Source organism: Podarcis vaucheri (assembly GCF_965113315.1).
Source record: "Podarcis vaucheri genome assembly, chromosome: 2".
Classification (NCBI taxonomy): domain Eukaryota; kingdom Metazoa; phylum Chordata; class Lepidosauria; order Squamata; family Lacertidae; genus Podarcis; species Podarcis vaucheri.
The window spans coordinates 37,549,853-37,575,846 of record NC_138760.1 but is presented as its reverse complement, the minus strand read 5'-3'; the positions used below and the strand labels follow the sequence as shown (position 1 = coordinate 37,575,846).

Genomic DNA, 25,994 nt, shown 5'->3' with positions numbered 1-25,994 from the left:
CAGGCGTGATTAACCTTGCCATATTTCCCTTTATTACCAACCTGTGCACTGCTGCACTCCGGGGTGCGAAGTGAGGCTGCCCACGCTCCGATATTATAATCATCTTTTAATGAGTCTAATGAGAGCTGATCGAGTAAATGTGGCACTTTTCTAAGCCATTCAGCAAAGAGATTTTGTAACGGCACCAAGGAGACTACTTCCATTTATTGGTAAATGGGGGGGAGGCAGGGAGTGTTAAACAAAACCAGCTTCTGCTTTGGGGCCATATTTTTCTAGCTGCTGTGCATGCAAAAGTACACAGCTGTTGGGTTCTTTAATGTAGTAGCCTCTGCACTAGGTCTGCCTATATAACCACATTGGTTTCATTCTTTGGGGCTAATGTAGCAAAAATCCTCTCAACCAGGGTTGGTCAGCTGGTGTTGGCGGTGAGCAAAAGACCCACAGCTTGGTTTTTGATGGGCTATCACTACCTGATGCCATTTTGGTTCTTCACATGCTCTGCATGGCTCTCACTGCAAGGAATGTCTTGTCCTTCTTATGGAAGCTGGTGAGATTGGCATCTGAATCTTAGTTCAACATGGGTGAGGGGACAGGATTCTCCACTCTCTGAGGGCAGCTGGCTAGATTAAGTGGCACAGGGCAGTTCTGTTATCCAGCATCTGCTGCCTGAGATAACTCCCTTACCCTGCCTAATAGTAGAGCCGGCCCTGAACCTCTTACACACACACACACACACACACACACACACAAGCTGTGACCTCTGATATCTGCCAAGTGCCAAGAAGTAAGAATCTTAAGATTTCTTCTTTGCAAATGTGAGCATCCTTCACGGTTTGAGGATGAGCACTCTAAAATCTGTAGAAGACAATGGTCCCTGCTTTGTATCACAGGAGAGTTGATGGTATCGTGGATGATTATCAGCAATAGGATTCACTGAACATCATAAAAGGTGTAGTCTACTTCTGATTCAAGTAATGTATGTTGTTTGTCTTTATTTCAGTTTTGGGAGGGGGACAAATACAGTGGTACCTCAGGTTAAGTACTTAATTCGTTCCGGATGTCCCTTCTTAACCTGAAACTGTTCTTAACCTGAGGTTCCACTTTAGCTAATGGGGCCTCCCACTACCGCTGCGCGATTTCTGTTCTCATCCTGAAGCAAAGTTCTTAACCCAAGGTACTATCTCTGGGTTAGCGGAGTCTGTAACCTGAAGTGTATGTGACCCGAGGTACCACTGTAGAACAATTACAAATGATTGCCGTAGCTGAAAAGTGTGTACTGGCTGTGTTGCGATCTCTTCACCATGCCTTCAGTGTGCAAGTAAGAGTTGCTTTCTAAAGGCCAGGTTCTAGAAAAATGGTCATTCTACCTTGTCCAATAATGGTGAGGTCTAAAGGATTTCCCAGTTATGCTGGGCTGGACTGCCCCTTTCTCATCTGTACAAGCAAGTTGAAGTTTCTTGCACTGTAGAACAGTGTTTCTGAAATTTGCGTCTCTAGCTGGTTTTTTGGGACTAGAACTCCCATCATCCCTAGCTTGCAGGACCAGTGGTCAGGGATGATGGGAATTGTAGTCCAAAAAGCAGCTGGAGACCCAAGTTGGGGAAACACTGCTGTAGAAGATCCTTGGAAGGAATCTTATTCGGTAAAGCAAACAAAAATTTGGAGGGGGAAGGGGAAGGGTCCTGTCACTCAATAAACAGTTGAACCAGCAGAGGGAGCTTCCTGTAGAGTCACTGTTGGAGCAGCCTTTTTACATTCTGCAAAGCAGCATTGTGAGGGAGATGTCAAGTGAAAGGTTATTACAGTGCGATACTTGAACACAAGGGTAGGCACTTAGCATGATGAATGAGCCTTCTGCATTTCCAGAACCTATGAAGTGTTAAGACCCAGCGCGTACTTACCTGCCAAACTCTCAGCTAGTGGGAGGCCTTCAGTTGTAACTCAGAGGAATTCTGCTGCCGCCAAAGCTGCAAATGACTTATTAACTAGAGTTAGTTAACTAGTACGGACTGTTTGTTCCTGCTGTCAGTGCTGCTCCCTAACTTCAGACACTTGAATAATACTAAGAATGAATATGCTATGGAGTGTTTTGAATTGATTCCTTTGTATCGACCCTGTAAAGAAGTTTATTAATACAAGCAATGTAAAGAGAGGAGGGATTTAACTAAAGTAGGGATGGGGAATTTAATTTAAAAAATATATTTATTAAATTTTCAATTTTTACAAATTCTTTAAAAATACAATTCTTTTAAAATGCAATCTGAACGACTCTCATATCTGTTGACTTCCCATCCACCTCTTTCACGGTGTTTTGGACATGTTAAAACGTTTGCAGGATCTGAAGTATAGCAACAGATGAGAATTTGTAGTTTAATAATGCAGAGTTAATGTATATAATGGATGAAAATAACTAACGCAGCAGAATTCACTCTCATCCACCCTCTGGTGGTGCTGATTTAGGAATGGCCGCTGTTCTCGTCACCCATAAGCATGCACGGAAAGAATATGGAAAACGTCAAGACTTTTTTTAAAAACGCAATTGTGTTGGTGAGGCAGCCATGCAGGAACGAAACCTCTGCGGCCGCTTCGTTACCTGGGTCTGCAGAGCTGAATAAGAGGTATACTCCGGCCTCAGGTGTCCTTTCGGGTCAAGTTGGAAGCTGCCTCTCCCAAAAACGTTACAACAAGGGGGGGAGACCAATCTGAAGCCATCCATCCATCCATCGGCCGGTCGAGCGTTTAGAAAATTTCAGGTGCTTCACAAGTGAGCAACAACAACAACTGCTATGAGATCTTTGGAAAACACTTTAACGCAGACTCTCTTCTTAATCGTCGATTTAAATAAAATTCCTCTTGCCCGCGTAGCTTTGTTTCTCAGGACGCCTAAAGCTCGGGGGTAGGGGGATATTTAGGGGAAACTATTACGATGCGCAATAAAAACCCATTGACAATGGAACGCCGGAGGAAGCGCGTTACTTTCGCTCCCCCCCGCCCCGTTCCTCCCCACGTGCACAGTTACCATGACGACCGCCGACACAATGTTGCATCCGGAGAAGGTAGCTCTTTTCACTTCCCACCAATGGAGGCCCAGAGCGTTGCCTCCGCGACCAATCAGAAGCGGAACCCGGGAGATCGGCGCAGGAAGGCGGTAGAGGGTGCAAAGATCTCCCCGCGAGGCTGGAAAGGGAGCCGTGCAGGTCGCGGAATCCGAGCGAGGGGGTTGCTGCTGCTGCTGCTGCTTTTGTTGCTTCGGTTTTGATTTTGGAGGAGAAAGCCCATTGCACTTCCTGGCCTCATCTCGGATGGGCTTTGCAAGGCGCACGTGCAACTCGGCTGGGCCCGGGATGCCGGAGGGAAGCGGCCAGGCCCAGGAAAGGCTCCGCAACCTTGCTGGAGGCTCCGATCGAGGGGAAACAACTGGATCTTTAAGCCGGCGGTTTTGAATTCTCTTCAGGGGGAGCCTATGGAGAGTGCAGACCGCGCTGCTGCTGCTGCTGCTGCAACGACCCTTTTGCGGGGGGACCGTCTCCGAAGCCAGGCATCTGCCGAAGAAGGAGCCGAGCCAAGCTCTCCCCCTGGCGCGCTCACCTTTGGAACAGCTTATCTGCCCTAAGGGAGACCGAGGACGGAAAGTGCAAAAAAATATTACTCCAGAACCAACCAGCCCAGCGCTGGAAGGAAGAGGAGAGCTCGGTGCCGAAGAGCTTACTGCCCCGAGAGTGCGATGCTAACCCCGGGAGCGATGCAAAGAAGAGCTGGAGGGGAGCGATAAGTTAGGAGTGCACGAAGCCAGTCATTGGCCGGACGTATCCCGGGATCGAACCCGAGGAGAAGCCAGAAGGAACCGGACTGGGCTGCACGGGCTCCGTCGTGGCGGGGGGGGGGGGTCCAAAGCTAACGGAACCGGAGGGCTGGTGAATTCGCCGGCGGGGACTGGATTCGGGTGGATTCCCCTCCTCCATGTGGAGCCACCAAGCTGGAAGGGATCTCGCAGTCGACCAGAGTTGAGCCAGCCAAGCGAGGCGCTGCCACACCCGCCCACCGCCCCTGTTCCCATGGATAGCAGCGTCGTGGCGATTATCATAGCCACCAGTGAGTCCTTGCATGGCTTTCTCTCGCCTTTAAATCGGGATGGATGCTGGGAGTTGTGGGGGGTCCTCTCCCCCCCCCAAATGAGACTGCCTCCCCCTGCTTGGCTATGCCCCTGGCGTTATACTTCGCTGTATGCACACACATAATGTGGTTTTGGTTTGGCACCTAGACCCTGTTTATGGCCCCTTCAGGGAAACTGGTAGATTCAAGTGCTTGGGACCTGGTTGTTTATATTACAGGCAGGTACTGGGCAAAGTCTTAGCCTTGCAGAGGCAGCTGCAGGTTTCTGCAAGTCACAGCTTTTGTGGCAGAAAGGGTGATTTCCTGCTGTGAATGCTAACTTAGGTTATGTTCTCAGGGATGCTAACTTAGCTTCTGGCTTGGCATCCCTCTGCATTGTGGATTCATCACCCATGTTGACCTCCTGCCCTTCGTGGGGGTTACTGGAGGAGATGAACTATTAGGGAGCTCTGTTAGCATTGGCATGGCTCCAGGGATGGGATGGGCTGGCTCAGTGCATCAGGAGCCCTTTTGACACTCCCACAGAGCTGTAAGGAGCATGTAGGGATAACGTTCAAATCAGGACGGTGGAATCCTGTTTATGTATTTGAATTTCCTGTGATTCCTTTTCTTCAGTATGTTTGAGTAGAAGTTCAGCAAAGAATGATGTGAGCAGAATGGTACAGTTTATCAGAGGAACTTAAACTGGTACAGAAATATAGAAGCTTTGGAGAGCCATAGGACTGCTTCTACTTAACAAAGGTTTCTGTGAAATCAAAAACTTGCATACAGTTTTTCTTTCTATACTAAGCACCTGATCTAATGAAAGGTATCACTTTTTCCTGTTTTGGCTTTCGGTTGGATAAAAATATTGTAAGAGGTTTCCTACAAGAATTACAGCTCCAAGCTCTTTTGTGAGCAAAATACTGGTTGGAATTTGAAGAGACATCTGGGATCACCTGCTAGAGAGACAAGATTGATGATTGTCAATCACCTGCTCCCCATGTTGATATTGTTGTGCCTGTTTTTTTGGATGTGAGAGTGGTACATATTTTGTTGAACAAGCTTTGGAGTTTCATAGTGTGACCTGTGCCCTCCTCTGAGCTCTGAAGGCTTGTGTCTTCCACGCACATAGTAAACTGCCCATTGTAGATCATTATCAAGGCTCTCCAAAGACGCCTGCAGAGAAGGATATCCTTCATATTATTCAGGCAAAAAGTACAGCAGCCTATCTGGAAGCATTACAAAAAATATTAGTCAATACGCATTCTCCCATTTTCCACCCAAAGACGCCCAAGCTGGTTAGCAACAGTAAAATCAAAATACAAAATCAAGTATTGAAAACAGAGCATCAATTAAATAAATGATGAGGCAAACAAAAATGACATATACAATTAGCCAGTTTGACTATAAAAACGGCTACCAGAACAGGCATGTTTTCAAAAGGCAGCAAATGATAATTAAAAATGGCTCCAAGGGCCAGGCTGCTCTCCCAGCGCAGAGAGTTGTATAGCCCAAGTGAAAACTGTATTCCTGTCCAACATGCCTCACGTACAGGTGAGAGACACAGAATATGAAGTATAGAATTTTTAAAAAGCCTTTCTCATCCAATGCAAAGATTAGACCAGCAATTCCCTTTATGAAACTGTTGGGAGTCAGAGTGATGAAATAAATTGGCCGTGTTGTCTGTATATCAGCAGGAGAGAGCAAGATTTGTTCATTTGTCGGTGGAAGCACCGTTCATTGCATCCCTGTTACTTTTCCTTGTTTGGAAAAATCTGGTGTTCCAAATGAAAATAAGAAAAGGCTTTTTTAAACCAGGGATGGGAATCTAATGGGCTTCCAGTTGTTGTTGGGTGACAAGCTCCACTGACTTAAATAGACGTAAGTCCAGCAAATTCAGCACAGATGAGAAGCTCCTTCCTCTGCTTAGTTCTGCTGACTCCACATGGTAGAATAAGGACAGTTTCCCACCTGCAGACAAGATTGTTCTATCAAGATCTAATCTAGTTATAACTCAGGCTGCTGCATGCATGATCCCTGATCCAGCATGCATAAACCAGAATATGTTAAAAGCCCCCCAAAATTAATATATGTTGGAGGTGTCAGGGCTTTTTGAACAATGGCCCTCAAACTTGCAGATCAAATTCTTCTGCATTAGCTTCTGAACAGCCTTGTTCTGATAAAGCAGGTGGAAACACAACAGAATGATATTTAAACTTGATTTCTCTTTCATAATCACCTATGGTCAGCAGAGCTACTTGGAAGTAAGTTGTTAGTCTGAGGGCTGCAAAGTGGACATGCTTGGACTTTTCAGGGTGGTTTTTGTTGTTGCAAAAATGAGTGGATTACCATCTTAAGTGAAATAAGGAAATATTACCATCTGGCTTTCATTGGAAAGCAGAAATATGAGGAATGTGAAAATTAAGAGATTAAGGTCACAATCCCAAACATGTTTTTACTCCAATCCTATTAAAACCAATAGGGCTAATATGAAGTCAGTATGTGGTGGAATTGCAGGCTCCTGGGACCCAAAGTCCTCCAGTGGTTTAATTGCTGCCGTTTTCGTTGGATTTTTTGCTAGTTGCCAAATTTCCCTGGTGTCATTCAGCTATTTCTTGAGGTCTTACCTCTTGCTAAGCGCCTCCAGAGTAGAATAAAGGCAGGTCCTGCCCACAGGTTTATGTTCTAAGAATATGTGATACAAAGGAAGAAGGCAAGGCAGGGATTAATGGGGAGAGAGGAAAGCACTAAAGAAAATCCCAGAGGGAATAAGGACTTAAAAAACCCACAAAAACTTATTCGAGATAAATGGAAAATGTAACTAAAGAGAGAGAGAGAGAGATTTTGTGGGGTTGGGGGCATTTTATTATCCTAAGCCAAATTCCAACACACCTTGGAAATTGGACACATCCAAACTAAGTGTGTCGTGTCAGGAGAAACCAACTCTGCTCTGCTTCTCTATGTCAGTTTTGCATTTTGTACCCCAATAGTTTCTGTTGGCTGGACTAAAAATGTGCCCCAAATACCAGAATCCTTTAGGAATCCTTTGGAATTCTCCCCCCCAAAAAAGTTATTTTTGGTTTTCAGTACTCTGTATGGGCACTTAAAACTGCTCTCCTGGATCAGTTTTATTGCTTCTTTACCGTAGCACATGACATTGGTTGCAGTAAAAGTATACCCAAATAATAGCAGTTCATTTGAAATGTTTGTGATTTTCTTTTGTCCCAGGTGGTTTTTTGGACTGTGCCAGGGCTGGGTGGGACTGGAAGTGAGAAGTGGCTGAAATTTGGGAACGGTACTTAATACTATGTAGGTGACACAGTATCCCAGAAGGACTGTGTTGAAGGTCTGCATCTGTATTTTATTTCTTAGTGGTGGGTGTTGAAAATGGGGCAGTGAAACAGGTTTAGTGCTTGAGAAACTAGCAACAGGCCAGCTGCATAGTACTCCCTGGAAAGCCAACCATGTTTTATAGTTTACCTCAAATCACCCAGGTTAGATTGTGCTACAAGCGGTAGGGCCGTGGTGCCACTATAGCAGAGGCAGCGTACGATAAGGAGGAAGTGCTTGGAAAGTTTATACAAGTGAGCCGCATACACAAGGGAGCACCATATCTGCTATTGCTGGGTGCAATAAGGGGTAAAGGTAAGGTCTAAACCACTGAGCCTCTTGGGCTTGCCAATCGGAAGGTTGGTGGTTCGAATACCCCCTATGGGGTGAGCTCCTGTTGCTCTGCCCCAGCTCCTGCCAACCTAGCAGTTCAAAAGCACATCAGAATGCAAGTAGATTAATAGGTACTGCTGTGGCGGGAAGGTAAACGGAGTTTCCCTGCATTCTGGTTTCCATCATGGTGTTCCGTTGCGCCAGAAGTGGTTTGGTTATGCTGGCCACATGACCCAGAAAGTTGTCTGTGGACAAATGCTGGTTCCCTCGGCCTGAAAGCGAGATGTGTGCCACAACCTCATATTTGCCTTGGACTGGACTTAACCATCCAGGGGTCCTATACCTTTACCTTAAGGGGCAATTTGGACCAGGGGGTGGAATCTCAGGTTCTGCTTGCGGGCTTCCCATGGGCAGCAATTGCCTGTTGTGATAACAGGACGCTGAATTTATTTATTTTTCTACTTGCTTAGTACCAAATCTGTGCATGGCCCTTTACAGAGAAGAAGTTTTACAGGCCCATCTCCGATGGGGCTTACGAGCTAAGGCTAGATTGTCATGACCTATGTTTCATGTGATAGATAGCCTGCTTAAGAGACATTTAGACAACTGCCAGCCTCTTAAAATTAGCTATACAGTGGTACCTCAGGTACGCTTCAGGTTACAGACTCTGCTAACCCAGAAATATTACCTTGGGTTAAGAACTTTGCTTCAGGACGAGAACAGAAATCGCACGGCGGCAGCAGAAGGAAGCCCCATTAGCTAAAGTGGTGCTTCAGGTTAAGAACGGACCTCCGGAACGAATTAAGTTCTTAACCCGAGGTACCACTGTATTTCTGTTCTTCCTGAATAGAAAGCTTTCACATTCCTAAATGTGCAGAGATTTGGTTGAACAAGAGTATCACTCTCAAACTACTGGAGCTCTGTGATGCTCTTTTTTAAAAAAACACCCAACAACAACTCGCCTACCAACATAGATTGATTCCGGCCATGTAAATGTGACAAGTTCCTAGTCCACAAGCATGCTTCACAGCCTACCTTTCCCACAGATACTTGTGGCATGTTGATGGTTTTATTTGATTAAAAATAGCAGTTTCTCTTTTCAGTTCACAGAAGCTTCTTTACCTAGTCAGAACGGAGACCATTTTTACTTGCCATAGGGGCCTGTTTACAAGCTTGGTCAAATAAAACAATTCATTGACCATCTTTGCATTTCTTAGTGGTGCTGGAATGCTACCAAATCTTAGACCATAAACCTCATTGTTGTGTCTGCCCCGAGGCAGATCGCAACCCGATTCAGTTTGCTATATCTGCATTGGTGTGTTTTGCTTGTTTTTTAAGAACTGGGCACCTGTTTCTGTCTGCCAAGGGCTGGAATCTCAGTTATGAGAGAAAAGTTGAGACAATTAGGAAGGCTTAAAAAGTGTGCTTTTGGCAGCTCCTGTTTCCAGTCTTCTCCAGGAGCATTTGGGTACCTGTTTCTGTCATTCGTGCTTCCATTGTGCCCATGTAGGTTCCCAAAGTCACTGCTCCTAGCTAGGGATGAACTTTGTTAGGATGCCACAGGGCGCTAAATCGGTGGCACTCTCTCCTGCCCCTGTTGCCTTTAGCCTTGCAGAGTGTACATTTCCTGGAGACGTCAGCCAGGATGTGAAACCTGAGGCCTAGTCCCAGGCTCTGTGGAACACCCTCACCCGTGTTTCCCCTTTTCTCTTCCTTGACAGCAGTTTCTTCCTCCATCTTCATCGTGGCCATTTTGGTGCTGCTGCTGCTTTTGTACCACCGGGACCCTCTGTGCTGCCAGTTCCTGTGCTCTTGCCGTTTCTTCCAGAGCCCCAGTCAGTATGTGAGTATCTCCACCTCCCTCTTCCCTGCTGTTTCAATAGGCCTTGCATCCGAATGCACCCACCCACCACATGGGATGGAAGGAACCAAGGCACCCGCCCAACTCAGCCTTCTGTAGGTTCCCTTTACATGTTCGTACAGAATGGCCTCGGGGTTTAGGCATTATTATGATTATTATAATTCGTTGCTTACTCCTGGCTGGAGAGCAGCTCAAGGCCTATTTGCAGTTCTCTCCTGCTGGGTTATAGTGTGTACTCACCAAGACACTCCCTGGCTCCCCGCTTCCTTCCCACTCTCGTCCACCAACAAAGCCCTTTCACCTGAGCGTGTCGCCAATGGGCGGCTTTTGAGCATGGCTTGTGCTGTCGGGGGGCACGTTATTGAATTTTGAGAGCACGAGAAGGCAGCGCCAGGAGTGACGCAGGTCGCCAGGGCGATGGTGATCTCCCCCTGCGCCTAAGAGAACTGCACTCCTCCTTAACTCTCTGGCACACTTCTTTCTTTCTCTTTTTCTTTCTCTTTCTTTCTCTCTTTCTTTCTTTTTTGGCACGATGGATCACAGCAGGGAGTGCTACTGTAAGGCACGGGTAAAATGCAGACAATGCCACTTTTGGTTGCTGGTATCCTGGCAACCAGCATTATACTTTGCACAGCTCACGATTGGAGACAGCCACAGAGAGAACATTTCCCCCTATTTTTCTTCTCTCTCACTCACTCACTCACTCACTCACAGTCACAAACCCTTCCCCTCTCTCTTATGCACACACACACACACACACACACACACAAGCTTTCTGGATGACTGCTGTTTGAGGAGCACCTGAGCAACTTCATGGCATTTCTCTCCCCACCCCACCGTGCATTAGACATTTGAAAGACCAAAAAAACTGGGCAGCCTGTGTATACTTCCCCCCTTGCAGGTTCAGACCACCAAAGGCCTACCTAGTCCAGCACCCTGTTTCTCCCTACGACCAGCCAGAGAGTGGCCTCTTGAGAAGCCCCCAAACAGAGCATGAGAGCAACAGCCCTCTCTCTCCCCAAACGTGTTCCTTAGCAACTGGTATTCAGAGGTTCCCTTCAGCGAGGAACAAATCCCTTTATTCGTTTACATTTGTACTTTCACATATGAAACGGCTCGTGGTAAAAAGTGCAGTTTGGCCACCAGAAGCAGTGAAGATGGCTCACTTAACTCTCCTGGAAAGGAACCATCAGGGGTGACTTTCAGGTAATTCCTGGCAGATAGCAGGAATTCCTTTACAGGATGCATGTTGGTGTAGATATAGCCACGTGGCAAAAGCAAGAGAAATCCCACAGTGCTTGTAGTCCAGAACCCAACATTGATTGGAGGGTGGCAGCAAAGACTCAGAATTGCTTTGAAGTAACAGAAATGTGCCATGTCCCTAGTACGGCCAAGAGGGCTGTGACGGGGGTTTCCTCAGCCCAATAAGTTTTGTGTATCAAGTTCATGTTCAGGGACAATTGAAATGCTTTCCTAATAAAAGCTTGTGTTTTTGGGTCCAGGTGTCACATCATGAAATCAGGCCAGAATTTAGGAACGCTGACATGTTTGATGGGTGTGGCCTCTCCTGATTTTTGCTGGAGGAATTGCAACTTTCCAGTTGCGGTATCCCCTCCAGTTGGGAACTTTCCTTTTGTTTTCTCGAGACTGCCATGCCACTACCCTTGTGGGCTTTTGTGGCCCAGGATGGGGCCCAGTTGCAAGAGCCTCTTAAAAGTTTGCTGCATGGTGCTTGCGTGGGAAAGTGATCATTTCTGGCCTCCAGCCATGCGGCCTTCACTATCCCAGATTACTGTGTATAACATGTGTGCATGCAGGTTATCATACGGTGGCAACCTGCTGTCAAAACACTGCCCTGCCCAGTTCACCACACTACCACAAAGGCTTCTGCAAGTGCGCTGGTGGTCCCATGCAAGTGGAACCTTTGGGTCTGTGGGTGGAAGCGAAGCGATTGGCTAAGTGCTGTGCAGCAGCACACGTAGATCTGCTGGGGAGAGCTCAGGGCCATGTGCCAGATTGGCAAGCCCTACCGAGGCAACGCCCAAGCCTTGTTTGCTTGCGGCTCACCTTTCGGATCCCAGGTTCAGATTTCAGCACCTTTCGGATCCCAGGTTCGGATTTCAGAGCTTCGGGAGCTGGTGCTACGTTTTGCTTGCTCCACCTGTGGAGGCTTAGCTTGAACAATGGAGGTAGTTTCTCAGAGGCTCCGTTGCAAGAAACCAGAAGGGAAGGGAGAAGAAAGTGAAATGCAAAACGGACCCTTGGAAACTCACATCCCGCTTTCCACAAGAATATGATACGTCGTACTGGCCGACATGTATATAAATTGCAGTTTGCTGACCCATCATGTCCCTCTTTCCTTGCCCAAAGATGTTAATTTTCCCCAGAGGAAAGGGATTATATCTGGAGGCAGGTCTGGGCTCATTTAAGTGCCACACCAGACATTTGCAAATCATTGAATTTCCCCTAAGCTCTCAATAAAGCCAATATTGATGTACAGTGGTACTTGGGGTTACAGACGCTTCAGGTTACAGACTCCATTAACCCAGAAATAGTACCTTGGATTATGAACTTTACTTCAGGATGAGAACAGAAATCGTGCGGCGGCGGCGGGAGGCCCCATTAGCTAAAGTGGTACCTCAGGTTAAGAACAGTTTCAGGTTAAGAACGGGCCTCCAGAACGAATTAAGTTCTTAACACGAGGTACCACTGTAGTTTAATCACTCCTTTCAAGTGAGCCCATGGTGTCCCGTCCCGTCCCGTCCCGTCCCCTCCGCCCCGTGATTCCATTCAACCTGTTCCTTCTCTCTTTGGGTTTCTCTGCTCCCTTCTTGCTGTTACTTGTGATGGATCTCTTTGTGGCTCTGCCTTCTGTGCCCTTTTGCAGGTGTTTGCTTAGTAGCAACTCTCTGAGTCCAAAGGTAGAGGGAGGAAGAGCTGAGATTGTACCCTGTGCTGCAAAGGCCTTCAGCTGCGCATCCTGGATGTTGCTGGACCATACAACTGCCTTGGCCGAGCTGGCTGGGGCTGATGCGAACTGTAGTCTTAACAACACCTTTGAAGAACGCTGCTGTATCCCCGTCCTTTGGGAGGTGGGCTGGCACCCACGAGGACTTCCTGTTGTTCTCAAAACACGCCTCTCTAGGAGAAGCAGTGTGTAGACCTCAGGCATAGAGTGGGAGGTCTGGGAAAGACCAGCACTAGGGATTTCTGTAGATGATTCACTCTTATCTACAACCAAGTGGCTTTTATCACTGCTTCAGGCCTAGTGTCAGAATCCCATATACCAGCGGTTGAGGTGCTTTACTGCCGCCACCCAGGTGAATCATTATGTACACAGACAACATCCTATGCAAGTGGGAAGGATGTTTCAGCTGCTGCAGTTAAATAGCCCAAATAACCAAGGTGGCTCACACACCAAAACAAACAAACAGACATGGTGCTGTAAAGGTGCTGGATTACATATCAGAGGCTAGCAACAGACAGGAGGTAGATTGGGATCTGCTGGGGTAGTTTGCAGTCTGTTGACAATGGTTTCCGACGCTCAAATATTTACAGGCAGCAACAACGAAAAAGGCTTAACCACTGCCACCCGCTTTCCCTTTAAAATTAGGCTGAGGAAAAGCTTGGGAGGAAATGAAGGGCTTTTGTGTTTGTGAAGGGGACAGCAAGTTCAGTTCCTGCCCTGAAAACAAGCTGGCTGTGCCTCAGGTGCACAGTGTTCTTTTAAGTTTCTTCCCCCATCAGCCACAACTTTGCACTTGGGGGGTCTCTCAGGTTTCTGTTAAAGAAGATGGTAGATTCCTCAAGCCAGGAACTCCTCCCTCATTCCTTCCTGAGAGGATGGAAGCCATCCCTGGCGTCCTCTGGCTGGTTGCCCAGGCATAACTTTCTGTTGTTCTCTGAGGCCTCTTCACGAACCAGGATTGATATAATTTTGCCATATACCAAAAGTGGGTTTAGCTAGGAAAGTGTAGCTTGCCGGGAAGCTCTTGGCTCTAGAAAACTGCGCCCTGAAGAGTGATTCAACAACAGCAGCTGTCGGAGAAAAAACAGCTTGTGAGCATTTGTTTTCAGAGGTGAAACTTTTCAGTCAGCGCTCTTGTCACATGAACACCAAGAGGCTTCAGCTAATTGAGATTTGCAGTCATTCCGCTTCTGTGAAACACATGAGGTCCAGAAAGGCAGCTTAGAAATACTTTGAAAATAAAAAATTAAATAAGCACGGGGCTCTGGACAGGGTGGTTTGATGTCAAGGCCTTTCTGCCGCCCTGACTCCTAGGAGGAGGCACGGCCATTTTGTTTATGACCCCAAGCCAGTGACTGATCTTGAGGCACAAGCTTTGGCCACGAGGAGCCTGTGACCTTCCAGGTGTTGTTACTTTTGATCTGCGCAATGGAACACATTGCCAGCTTGCTGAACACGCACCCCAGAGTTGCCCCAGAGGAAAGCTCGGCTTGTATTTTAATTTTCCTCCCTTTCTTTCGCTCCACGCAGGATTGCCCCCCTCCCTACTTCAGCAGCAACCAGCGTCTGGTGGGACCACCGTCGGGGACACCACGTCTGGAAAGCGCAGCTGAAAACCCTGGCGTCCAGGTGAGGGGGGGACTTTCCTTCCTGAAAGTTTGGGCGAATCACCTGTAAAAGGAGCGTGACCTGCGCAGGAGAAGGAGGCCTGATTCAGGAGGCCAGCCAAACACCAGGGAGGGAGTTGGAACCGCTGGTGGTGGATCCCCAGGGGTTGTCCCCTCTAGGCAAGAGGTTGGGTCAATGAGGAGGTGGAATCAGGGAGAAAAAGCACCAGGTCCATAGGCCTGGTGGTTGTGGAAACCCCTGGGCAAGGGGCACGAGCCTCAGCAAGTGCCTTGTTGTGCCAGCACTTGTTGAACAAAGCGTTGCTGGCATATTCTCTGTTCCAAGAACAAGGCTTCCACAGACCCACCATTTTCACAGTGTGGCCTTTATGGCTTTGCATGCATGCAAATAGCACATTTCGACACCCAAAGAGGGAAGCATGGAGAGTATTGTGCCGCATGCGAGAACTGGCACCGTTTTGCTTTCTTCCGAAGGCTGCTTCTTCCATTATAGGCGAGCGGCGGATTTTTGTCGTCAAGCCAATTCCTAAAAAGTAAAGTGGGAAGGCAACAACGGACGAGCCCCCGAGCTGGGTGTATCATCCGGGTGCATTTGCTAATGGTGTCCCTCTGTGCGTCTAGGGAGATGAGCTGTTCTGTGTCGGACCCCCCAGCAGCTACCAGCTCCCACCGTGGGAGCAGCCGCGGCTGCCGAGCTACGAGAGCGTGCGGAAGAAGGATCGCCAGCGGGAGATCCACCAGATGATTGCCGAAAGGTTCGGCTTGTGGGCGGAGATCTCCCCAGAGGTAAGCAATCTTCAGCAAAATGATAATAATAATAAAACAACCCTCCACCCTACCACTATCTTAGGGTATAGAATTATCCCGCTGGCAGGTCTCTAATTATAAAACTTGCCCGTAGGTTCCTCCTCCTCCTCCTCCTCCTCCTGATACCTTGAGACCTGGCTCTATCTTTCCAATGGCATTTTTATCTTGGAAGGAACACAGTGTTCCAGGAGGCTCCAGCGCTAAGCCACTTGTTTACATTCCTTCTGGCTAATGATTCAGCCTGTATCTTTTGGAAAGAAGTGCTTCTGTCTTCCTCAAGGAGCCAAAACAGACACGGTGGCAGCCGGGGATAAAGCCTCTGAGACGGTGCAAAGTGCCTTGCCATGCCCCTGGCACTGTAGGAGCTGTTCTGTTGCTGCCTGCCAAGGTCACAGGAGGGTTCTCAGACCAGAGGGCCCTCTGCCCAGGATCCCCTTTAACCTGGAGCTAGGAATACAGTGGTACCCCGCAAGACGAATGCCTCGCGAGACGAAAAACTCGCAAAACGAAAGGTTTTTTCGTTTTCGAGTTGCCTCGCAAGACGAATTTCCCTATGGGCTTGCTTCGCAAAACGAAGCTTGCCCCGCAAGCTCCGGGGACAGCGGGTCTTCCCCGCGGGGAAGAAGCGATCTTCTCCCTGCAGCCCCAGGTCCGGGGACAGCGGGAAGCGCTTCCCGCTGTCCCCGGACCTCTTTTGAAGCAAGGGGCTGCGGGGAGAAGCTATCTTCTCCCCGCAGCCCCTTGCTTCAAAAGAGGGGACAGAGTGGTGCTTCCCCTCTGTCGCTGGACGGTCTCCATAGGAACGCATTGATTGATTTTCAATGCATTCCTATGGGAAACCGTGCTTCGCAAGACGAAAAACTCGCAAGAAGAAAAAACTTGCGGAACGAATTAATTTCGTCTTGCGAGGCACCACTGTATAGGAAACCTCAGGCCCAGAGACCCCAATGTGGCCCTCCAAATTTCTCTGTCTGGCCTACAGGACTCTGCCCAGGCCACGCAGGTCCTTGCTTTGCACCCTTTTTGAGTGTTTTTGTCTGGCTGGAATGTGTCCTTCCACTCTGATAATGCCTCTTTCTTGCCTGGCTGGAGGGTAGACAGGTGCGCAGAAACTTGCCTACTGCACAAGAGCAAGAGTTACACCCGCTGCTCTGCCCCTTTTGGCCTCTGGCTCCATCCACCGCTGCCGCTATGTGGCCCTTGGAAGATTGCCCAGAAGGAAATGATGTTTTTGGATGTAAAAAGGTTTCCTGTGTCTGCTGTAGCCAAGCAGTGATTCTCCCCCACCCCCGAGACATAACGGAGGAAGCATCAATGCTTGTACACGCATCCTGTTGTTCTCTCCGCTCACACGTTTTGTGTGCGTAGTGCTTCAAAGTCTGCAAAACGTATCTGACCAAAGATTTATATAGTGTACATGCCTCTCCCCCTCTCCATTTCTGTCCTCCCAAGGTAGGATAGGCTGAGGCCCAGGGTCACCCTGTGAGTTTCACAGCTGAGCGGGGATTTGAACCCGGGTTTCCAAGGTCCCAGGCCAGCACTCTGACCAGTATACCACCCTGGCTCGCCAGATGAGGATCGGACAAATGAAACCAATGCTTTACACCACAGGAAACCTCATCAAAAACAAGGCCAGTTGTTGTTGTTTTTTAAAAAAAGCCTACTTCCACAGCTTAAAACAGTCTGAAGCCCATTTCAAACAGGTTTAAATTTACAGTGAAGAGAATAGAGTAGTTTGAAAAGGCAAAATAATTTTGCTGTGGGATGCTGGTGTTCCACTCAAATGGCAGCTATACTTGGTGTGTTTGAATTAGCATTGGCTCCTCTAAGGATGAATAGCAGTAATAATAGTAGTAAAAAATAAAATAATAAAGTAAAATAAAATAAAAGCTTTATTATTTATACCCCGCCCATCTGGCTGGATTGCCCCAGCTACCCTGGGCAGCTTCCAACGCATATAAAACTTAATAAAACATCAGAATGTTAAAAATGTCCTGATACAGGGCTGCCTTCGGATGTCTCCTAAAAGTTGTGTAGTTCTTTAGCTCCTTGACATCTGGTGGGAGGGCGTTCCACAGGGAGGGTGCCACTGCCGAGAAGGCCCTCTTCCTGGTTCCCTGTAACCTCACTTTTTGCACTGAGGGGACCGGCAGAAGGCCCTCAGTGCCAGACCTCAGTGTCCAAGCTGAACGACGAGGGAGGTGGAGATGCTCCTTCAGGTATACAGGGCTGAGGCAGTTTACAAACTCAGCTGGGTTGTAAATGTCATTGAACTGGGGGGGGGGGGAGAGATTTATTTCTGAGTAGCCGTGTAGAAGACTCAAGCTTTGCTGTTGATTCTTCTAATGGACTTGAGCCTTACAAGTACTCTATCAAAGGAGCAATAATGGTAGTCAGCACTCTTGCAGCCACTTACCATTTATATTGCATACTTAAAGTGCTTTCAGCAGATAGGTGAGCCTTCATACACCCCGCAGTCTAGATAAGGAGAGGCCCAGAGCGGATAAGCAGGGGCACGTGTTGCAATGAACGTTACAAGCTGATCTTTGTACTTGGATCGCACATCTGCCCTCGGACAATATTCATGGTTTCTTGTTCTCCATCTTTTCCCTGCCTGATTTTGAGATTTTGTTTTCCCTGGGCTCTGAACCCTGAGAGATGGGTAGGCAAGGATGGTTTCTGAGTTTGATTGGGATGCTCACCACCCTGGTAGTTTGACAAGGTAGAGTAGGAAATAAACAATTGCCTGACTTTCAAAAGACACATGGACAGCATATAAATAAGTTGTGGTGGTGGTGGCGGCGGCTCTGAGTCCCTGTGTTAGGACAGAAGAATGGCTTCCTTAAATAAAGGCACAGAAAGGAATTTCCACCCTGCAGGTCAGGTAGCATGGTTGAAGCCAAGCCTGCAAAGTTTAAACCAGCCACCACCAATCTGGTACAGTGGTACCTTGGGTTAAGTACTTAATTCGTTCTGGAGGTTCGTTCTTAACCTGAAACTGTTCTTAACCTGAAGCACCACTTTAGCCTGCTGCCACCGCACCGCCGCTGCACAATTTCTATTCTCACCCTGAAGCAAAGTTCTTAACCCAAGGTACTATTTCTGGGTTAGCGGAGTCTGTAACCTGAAGCGTATGTAACCCGAGGTACCACTGTACTTCCTTGATGTTCAGGACTTCAGCCCCTGCCAGCTGTGGTGCAAGCGTCAATGCAAGCAATTAATCCGATTAATTGATGGAAAACTTTATCTACAAAAAGGTGCCCCCCCCCCCCCCGGTTAAATAGGCAGCGGTTCCCCCCTCACAACAATGTATTTTTGATTCAAGTACATATAAAGATTACAAGATACGAACACAGGAAGCTTCCTTCTGCTGAGTCAGACCGTTGGCCCATCTCACTCAGCATCTCCCACACTGACTGGCAGCAGCTTGTCCCGGATTCCAGGCAGGGAGCCTCTCCCAGTCCCTTCTTTCCAGCCGGGGTTTGAACTTGGGACCTTCTACATGCAAGGCAGATATGCTCTACCTCTGAGTTATGGCAAGCCCCATCTCATAAGAGGCACCTGCCCTTTTCTGCCTCTTAGGACGGGATGCCTCTTCGAAGATAAGGTCTGGAACGGCACCTGCGTGCCGTTTCTAAGAAGAAAGGATGGTTCCAACTTTAAAACTGTTGGGTGGGATTCAGCACTGCACTATTAACAAACCTGAAGCCCCTGAAAGTAACTTTTCTGATGCAGGAAAGATAAGAAAGGCACACAGAGCTCTACTTTTCAGATCTTTGCGCCCAGGACAGTATGTGCCGGGAAAGAAAAAGGCCCTAAAGTCAAAATCCATAGCTTGTGCAACATACAAAAAACGACTCCCTGATAGCTTTTTTTGGAATAAATCAGAAATGAAAGAACCTATTGAATGCAATTAAAAATCAATATGAATATTCAATACAATGTATATGTACCAGAGAACCAGTGTGGCATAAGGTCAGAGTGTTGGGAGAGGAGGGCTTGAATCCCCACTTTTACAAAAATTTTAGAAATTAACAAACCTGTCTGCTCAAGTATCTCAGCTTGTCAGATGGAACAATCCCCCTTCCCCCCTCTATGTGCTGTGGGGCTGTCTTTTGACACCTCCTCCAAGCCACTGACGGGGAGGGGTGCAGGGGGAGGACAGGAGAAACCCTGGTGCGCAAGCAGAAATCACTGTAAAGCCTTCAACGGCTCAGGAGCGCAAACCTCAAGGACCGCCTCTTTCCATATGAACCTGCCCAGACCCTGAGATCATCTTCTGAGGCCCTTCTTCATGGGCCTCCTCCTTGAGAGGTCTGGAGGGTAGCAACATGAGAACGGGGCCTTCTCTGCAGTGGCTCCCCATCTGTGGAATGCTCTCCCCAGGGAAGCTCACCTGGCGCCTTCATTATACACCTCTAGGTGCCAGGCAAAAACGTTCCTTTTTAACCAGGCCTTTGGTTGATCCAATTTACATCCTATGCCCTTTTAAAATGTAGGTTTTTTTGGAGGGGAGGGACTATTGTTGTTTTTATTTTTATTAGATATTTAGCGGTTTTATATCTTGATTTTATTTTGTGACCCGCCCTGAGACCCCCTGGGTATAGGGCGGTATATAAATTCAACAACAACAACATGGCTCTCTCCTTAGGTGAATCCCACCTCTTTTTTACACATTCAGGCTGCAATCCTTTGTCCACTTGCCTCTGAGTAAGCCTGTTAAACCACTAGGACTTACTCCTGGGTAGACCTGTCTAGGATTGCACCGTTAAGCGGTCAGTCTGTGGCCTTCCAAACTGGGGGATGGTGTGAGGGAGCGCACATGTTATTGTTTTTGTTCATTACTACGTTACGCATTTTTGTGCTTTTTATATTGTCCACTGCTTCGTGATTTTCGGGCGAAGGGTGCTATCAAATTTTAGTAAATTTAATAAACAACAGTGTAACCTTATATATGCCTGCCCAGAGGAGCTGCAGCCTTAAACATATGCCATTAAATAACCCATTAATCAAGTAACAATACAGTCATACCTCGGCTCCCGAACACCTTGAGAGTCAAACGTTCTGGCTCATGAAAAATTGAAAACCGGAAGCGAGTGTTCTGGTTTTTGAACTTTTTTTGGAAGCCGAACGTCCGGTGCAGCTTCCACTATTGTTTCCGGCGCACCTGTGCTATGCTATTGGAAACTGATCGGATGCCGCGCCTTGGGTTTCTGAACATTTCGGAAGTCGACTGTAATAATAAAACATATTTAAAAATTGAATCTGTTTTATCTCTCTCCCCTGCCCCCCACAAAGGCCTTTTTTAAAAAAAAAAATGAATGTAAGGAATAGCTTAATGGTCCGGTGTGTAAACAGGCTCACAGCAGGGAAGTCAGCTGGTGTTCTTGTGTTAGAATATCCTTTTCTAGGAAGGCTACTCTTTTTACTGTTAAAACCTGGATGGAAGCAACTTCTAACCACCGTGAATATTTTCATTTGTTCATTTGCCCCTGAGCAAAAGCAAGCTGGTGAACCTGGGCAGAGGCCCCAGTGACCGTTGCTGCTCTTCAGTGAAGCAAACCAGGGACTGCTCTGGACTGACGTGATCTCAGCAGAAAATCAGAGAACTTAAAGGGCTGGGGGCTGGGGAAGAAAACTGCCCATCTGATAATGAGGATTTCTGCCAGTCTTCTGCATCCTGGTTCTCTAGGATGTTTGGAGAGTGGGGGGTTAACCGAAAGAAGAGTAGCTTTCGGCAGTGTGCCAGAGGGACTGAAAAGGATGCGAGAGCCGAAATGCTTGTTTCTAACAATGCACAAGTGTTTTGGTGGCAGAACTGCTGGGTCGATGGAGCATCGGATATTATTATTATTATTATTATTATTATTATTAATACCCCGCCCTTCCCGGTTCAGAAAACTGGGTTCAGGGCAGCTAACAACAAATTTAAAACACTTAATTGATGCAACAAAAAACAGCATAAAATACAGTATAAAACATAAATAACAATAAATTCTGAATTCAAAAATCAGTTTGGGGGGGGGAATCCATCCAATATGAAGGCTGCTATAGCTGTTTGTGGTGGATGATGACCCGTGCTCCGAAAAGTGTGGTCGAAATGAAAGGGTTCAGCTCAGATCAGACCAGATTTCATAAAATCATACGCAAACTTTTACTAAAACAAAACTCCACAAGAAAGGGGAAAACTCCAAATAATTACACAGATTAACATAGCTCAGAAGGCAAGAAAACAGCAAAACTCACTTATCCAGGTAATTAACATAAACACACCTAAATTAACACACCTAAATCTCAATAGGCTGAGCAATGGAACAAGATGCTTTCAAAAGCCCCAAAGCCTGCTTGGCTGGCTGCCGAGAACTCCCAGCAACCCAGGTTTTACGGGAACTTAGACCATGGGTCTAATTAACTTGTGACACCGGCCTTGAAACCTTAACGGGAGACAGCTGTATGTCAGCTCATTATTTCTGAGGTTCTAACCCATTCTCGTAAACCAGAGCCGATATCACCACAGCCTTGCTTTTAACAGGGCCTGGGATTTGGGAGACCCTAATTCAAGTCTCCACTTGGCCATTAAGCTCCCTGGGGGAGCTGGGACCAGTTGTTGTTCTCGGCCAAATCTAACTCACACGGTTGGTTAGGAGGATAAAATGGCGGCATGCGTCTGAACTCCTTGGAGGAGAGGCAGGACATAGAATCTAATACAGTGGTACCTCAGGTTACAGACGCTTCAGGTTACAGACGCTTCAGGTTACAGACGCTTCAGGTTACAGACTCCGCTAACCCAGAAATAGTTAAGAACTTTGCTTCAGGATGAGAACAGAAATCGCGCGGCAACGGCAGCAGGAGGCCCCATTAGCTAAAGTGGTACCTCAGGTTAAGAACAGTTTCAGGTTAAGAACGGACCTCCGGAACGAATTAAGTTTGTAACCAGAGGTACCACTATACAGTGGTACCTCGGGTTACATACGCTTCAGGTTACATACGCTTCAGGTTACAGACTCTGCTAACCCAGAAATAGTACCTCGGGTTAAGAACTTTGCTTCAGGATGAGAACAGAAATTGTGCTCCGGCGGTGCAGCGGCAGCAGGAGGCCCCATTAGCTAAAGTGGTGCTTCAGGTTAAGAACAGTTTCAGGTTAAGAACGGACCTCCGGAACGAATTACGTTCTTAACCTGAGGTACCACTGTAGTATGAACAAACAGTGCAGCTCTTTGTCAGCATTGCTTTGGAAGACGCCATGGAAGCAAATCAGCTCAGCTTCTGCCTCAGGAACACACCTGTGGGCCGTGAATTGTGCGATGCAGTTGCATGAGGGGTGAGGCTCATGGAACCCAAGCTCACTGGTGTGTGGACATTGGGCAAAGTCGGTGTGGTGGAGGCTGGTGGGTGAAGCTGGCACAATAACTGAGCCTTGGCAAACACATTCCGTAAAAAAAACATTTGCATAGGCCAAAGTGGGCAGAGCCGTTTGTGGTTCTCTCAGGAGGCGGTATAACAAGCTGCTTCTTTTTTTCACAGTTACCGCCACCCTACGAACAAGCCCTGAGGTATCCTGCAACCTTACCAGGGACTGGAGCGGGTTCGGAGTTGTCAGCTGGACAGAGCTTGCCGGACATGCTGCAAGCTTCGCCGACTTACCATGCTCAGAGGAACACTTCGGTGTAGGCTGCAGGTTGGGTCCGTCCCCCCAGCCCACCCCCGTGTCCGGGACAATGCCAGAGTTTGGGGTGTGGGTTTCACCTGCACAGCAGAAACCTGCCAAACCTTTCCAGGTGCAAAAGGAACTGGGTGGAACTCACCAAAGCCAACACAAAGCCAAGGGTTTTTTTGTTCCCCTTTCCTTTTCTTACTAGTATTACAGTATTGAGATCAAATGCTGGGAGATCGCCAGCTCTTTCTGGAACTGAGCCTGAGGACGGCTGAACAGTGCTGTGTACACCACTTGGGGGAAGCTGTGGTCTCTCTCTTTTGAAGTCTCCAAGGCCGGAGGAGTTTTGAAGAGACTAGATCTAGGGACTCCTGTCTCTCAGGGCAGAGGGCCAGAATCAGTTACCCTCAGGGCTGCCTTCTTAAGAGCCCTAGGAATTGAAAAGCCACGTAGAAAACCCTATGGAGATTTCAGCTTGCAGGGTCAAACTTTGGACCAAGCCAGCGAGAGGCTCCCCTTGTCATTTTTCAAGAGGCAAGCCAACACTTCCTGTTCAAAGAGCATCCTTGGAGGGAAACACCAGCAACCATTACATTAAAAAGAAAACAGTGGGAGCTGCCAAACTTGCAAAGTATTAAGCCTGAACAGGAGAAAGTTTCTTTTGTCTCTCTGGTTGTCTTAAGGAGCGTCGCTTATCAGGGATTGCAGCTTCAAGTGACAGAATGAATGTATTTTGCCTCCAGCTGTTTCTACTGATTCTCGGACAAATTCCAATGAGGATTTCTCTCTCTTTTCTTTCAATGCTGCAGGGCAGTTTTGCAAGTCCGAATAGGACAGCAGAAGGCAGGATCGGGAGCTTCTGCAGGGAATTCCCTCCCTTCTTGGGAGTCTGAAGCAGCCCAAGGTTTTAGGGGCCAAGCCATATAACCAAGAAAGGGTTACATGAAGAGACAAGAGGGATCTCCCCCAGGAGGGGAGGAAGGTGGTGATAACTGATAGCTATCACTCCTGTCAGTGTTTACTCTCCTTGATTGCTCTGTCAGTTCGGCTCTTTGATTTTTGTTATTTGGATGGTTGTTGTTTTTTGTATTTGACAAAGAGGCTTTTAAAATGTTCCTAATGCCATTGTTAAAACTGAAACAATCAGATCAGAGAGAAAAAATGTTTTGAGGGCCTCCTTTCCCATTGCAACTTTGTGAGTGTAATGCTGGGGGGGGGGGGTTGGGTTAGCCAAATTCCTTTGTGTGGAATTGAGAAGGTCAGCAGTGATTCTTTTGTTTCATACAGGTTCCAGCCTATAATTATGGCGAGTGCAGACACACAACACTAAGGCTGAATACACATTATTTTATTCTAGAATCCATGGAGACTGAGTTCTTTTTCCTCCCCTACGAACTCCCCACACTAGCTAGCTATGTTGTATATTTTTGCCCTGAAAAGAGCTACTTGACAAACTACAGTGGTGCCCCGCAAGACGAATGCCTCGCAAGACGGAAAACTCGCTAGACGAAAGAGTTTTCCGTTTTGGAGGTGCTTCGCAAAACGAATCTCCTATGGGCTTGCTTTGCAAGACGAAAATGTCTTGCGAGTTCCTGCAGGGTTTTTCCCCTCTCCCCCCCCCTTTCTAAGCCACTAAGCCGTTTATCAGCTGATCCGATAAGCCGCTAATAGCGCTAATCCGCTAATCCGTCAATGGGCTTGCTTCGCAAGACGAAAAAACCGCTAGACGAAGAGAATCACAGAACGGATTCTTTTCGTCTTGCGAGGCACCACTGTAGTTTAAATTCCAGAAATAAAAGCTCACTGCAGATCAATTCTGCATTATTACCATTAGAAAACAGATGCAGGCACAAGGGAACTTCCCTCCCTTTCCACACACCCCCAAATCTCCTTGGGCATCCACCCCCCCCCCAAGCCTCTGCTGCGGATATCGGCAGTGCAGAAGGTACACAGAGGCAGGGGAAGTTCTGTTGTGTTGCCAAAGACATCCCATGCGAGCAGCGATTTTGGTGGATTCAACCCCGTATCTACTGCGTTCATGCATGCATTGCATCATTTATTTTCCCTTTCCTTACTAGGTTTTTGTTTTTTCCAAATGCTGGCGTTTCCAGTGTATATGGCTACGTGGTTTCAGATGGTAGAATTCCCCTCCCATCTGAAAATCAAAATGGAGGGAGCTTCTACATCCCAGATTTTATTAAAAAAGAATGGATTAAATGCACAGGAGGCAAAAGCAAACTGAGGAACATAACCAGACACACAGGGCAGACGAAAACATGAAAGGGCAGCCTGCAGCACTCCTGGCTAGAAGCAGAATGACCCAGGCGTCTCCCTAAAGCATTGCGTCAAGTCTGCCCTCTTGACTGTGCTAACAGCTGCTTCCCAGCTCAGTAGGCCAGAGTTTTTAAAAAACCAAACCACAGCGAGGCCACTGGTCCTTCCTGCATATTTATAGTAAAGGTAAGGGGCCCCTAGATGGTTAAGTCCAGTCAAAGCTGACTATGGGGTGCGGCGCTCATCTCGCTTTACTGGCCGAGGGAACTGGCATTTGTCCACAGCTAGCTTTCTGGGTCATGTGGCCAGCATGACTAAACTGCTTTTGGCACAACGGGACACTGTGATGGAAACCAGAGTGCACAGAAACACTGTTTACCTTCCCGCTGCAGCAGTACCTATTTATCTACTTGCACTGGCGTGCTTTCGAACTGCTAGGTTGGCAGGAGCCGGGACTGAGCTCACCACCGTCGTGTCGATTTGAACCTCCGACCTCCTGATCGGCAAGCCGAAGAGGCTCAGTGGTTTAGACCCCAGTGCCACCCACTACCGCTATATTTATGGTAGCCGATGCTGGAAGGACAAGGCTACAGATGCAGGGCTTGATATGTGTCAAAGCCAGCCAGCACCACCACAGAAGCATTTCAAAGTAATGAACCCCGGAAATAGAAATCGACTCTGAATCAGCAACAGACACTACAAAAACATCCAATGTCTGATTGCTTTGTGTAAGCTGAGCAGAGTGGCTGCGGCATAACCCTCAGTGCTTTTGGGCCCCAATGTGTGCTACTGCATCATGGACCAGGAGTATTTTGGGAAGATGCGGCAGCTACTTTGCCCAGTGGGTCTGCACGTGTTCCACTGCTGCCCAGTTGCACCCACCCTCCTAATAAGTTTGCTATGTGGGTGGAGAAGAACAGCCATCAGGGTGGGGGTGGGGGCATTGGGGGAGGTTGCAGCAGAGGGCTCATTGCCCATGCCCTCCATCAAACCACTCCTGTGTTGAAATATTAGGAGAACTAATTGCATGTGCATTTATAGACG

The 25,994-nt window shown here is 47.7% G+C and overlaps 1 protein-coding gene across 3 annotated transcripts; it reads left to right on the top strand.

Annotated features, from left to right (window-relative positions):
* The first annotated feature begins 2,283 nt into the window (after positions 1–2,283).
* LOC309525707 (uncharacterized protein) lies at positions 2,284–24,035 on the top strand. 3 transcript variants are annotated; one of them, XM_082211168.1, is made up of 5 exons: positions 2,284–4,092; positions 9,483–9,601; positions 14,118–14,216; positions 14,837–15,001; positions 22,547–24,035. In XM_082211168.1, exons 1-5 carry the CDS (start codon positions 4,056–4,058, stop codon positions 22,691–22,693), a joined length of 567 nt encoding a protein of 188 aa, XP_082067294.1. In that variant the 5' UTR covers positions 2,284–4,055; the 3' UTR covers positions 22,694–24,035. The 3 variants fall into 3 exon arrangements, with proteins under 3 accessions (XP_082067294.1, XP_082067293.1, XP_082067292.1); XM_082211167.1 differs by having other exon boundaries at positions 2,286–4,092; positions 9,480–9,601; XM_082211166.1 differs by lacking the exons at positions 2,284–4,092; positions 9,483–9,601 and adding an exon at positions 12,442–12,711.
* Positions 24,036–25,994: the final 1,959 nt, after the last annotated feature.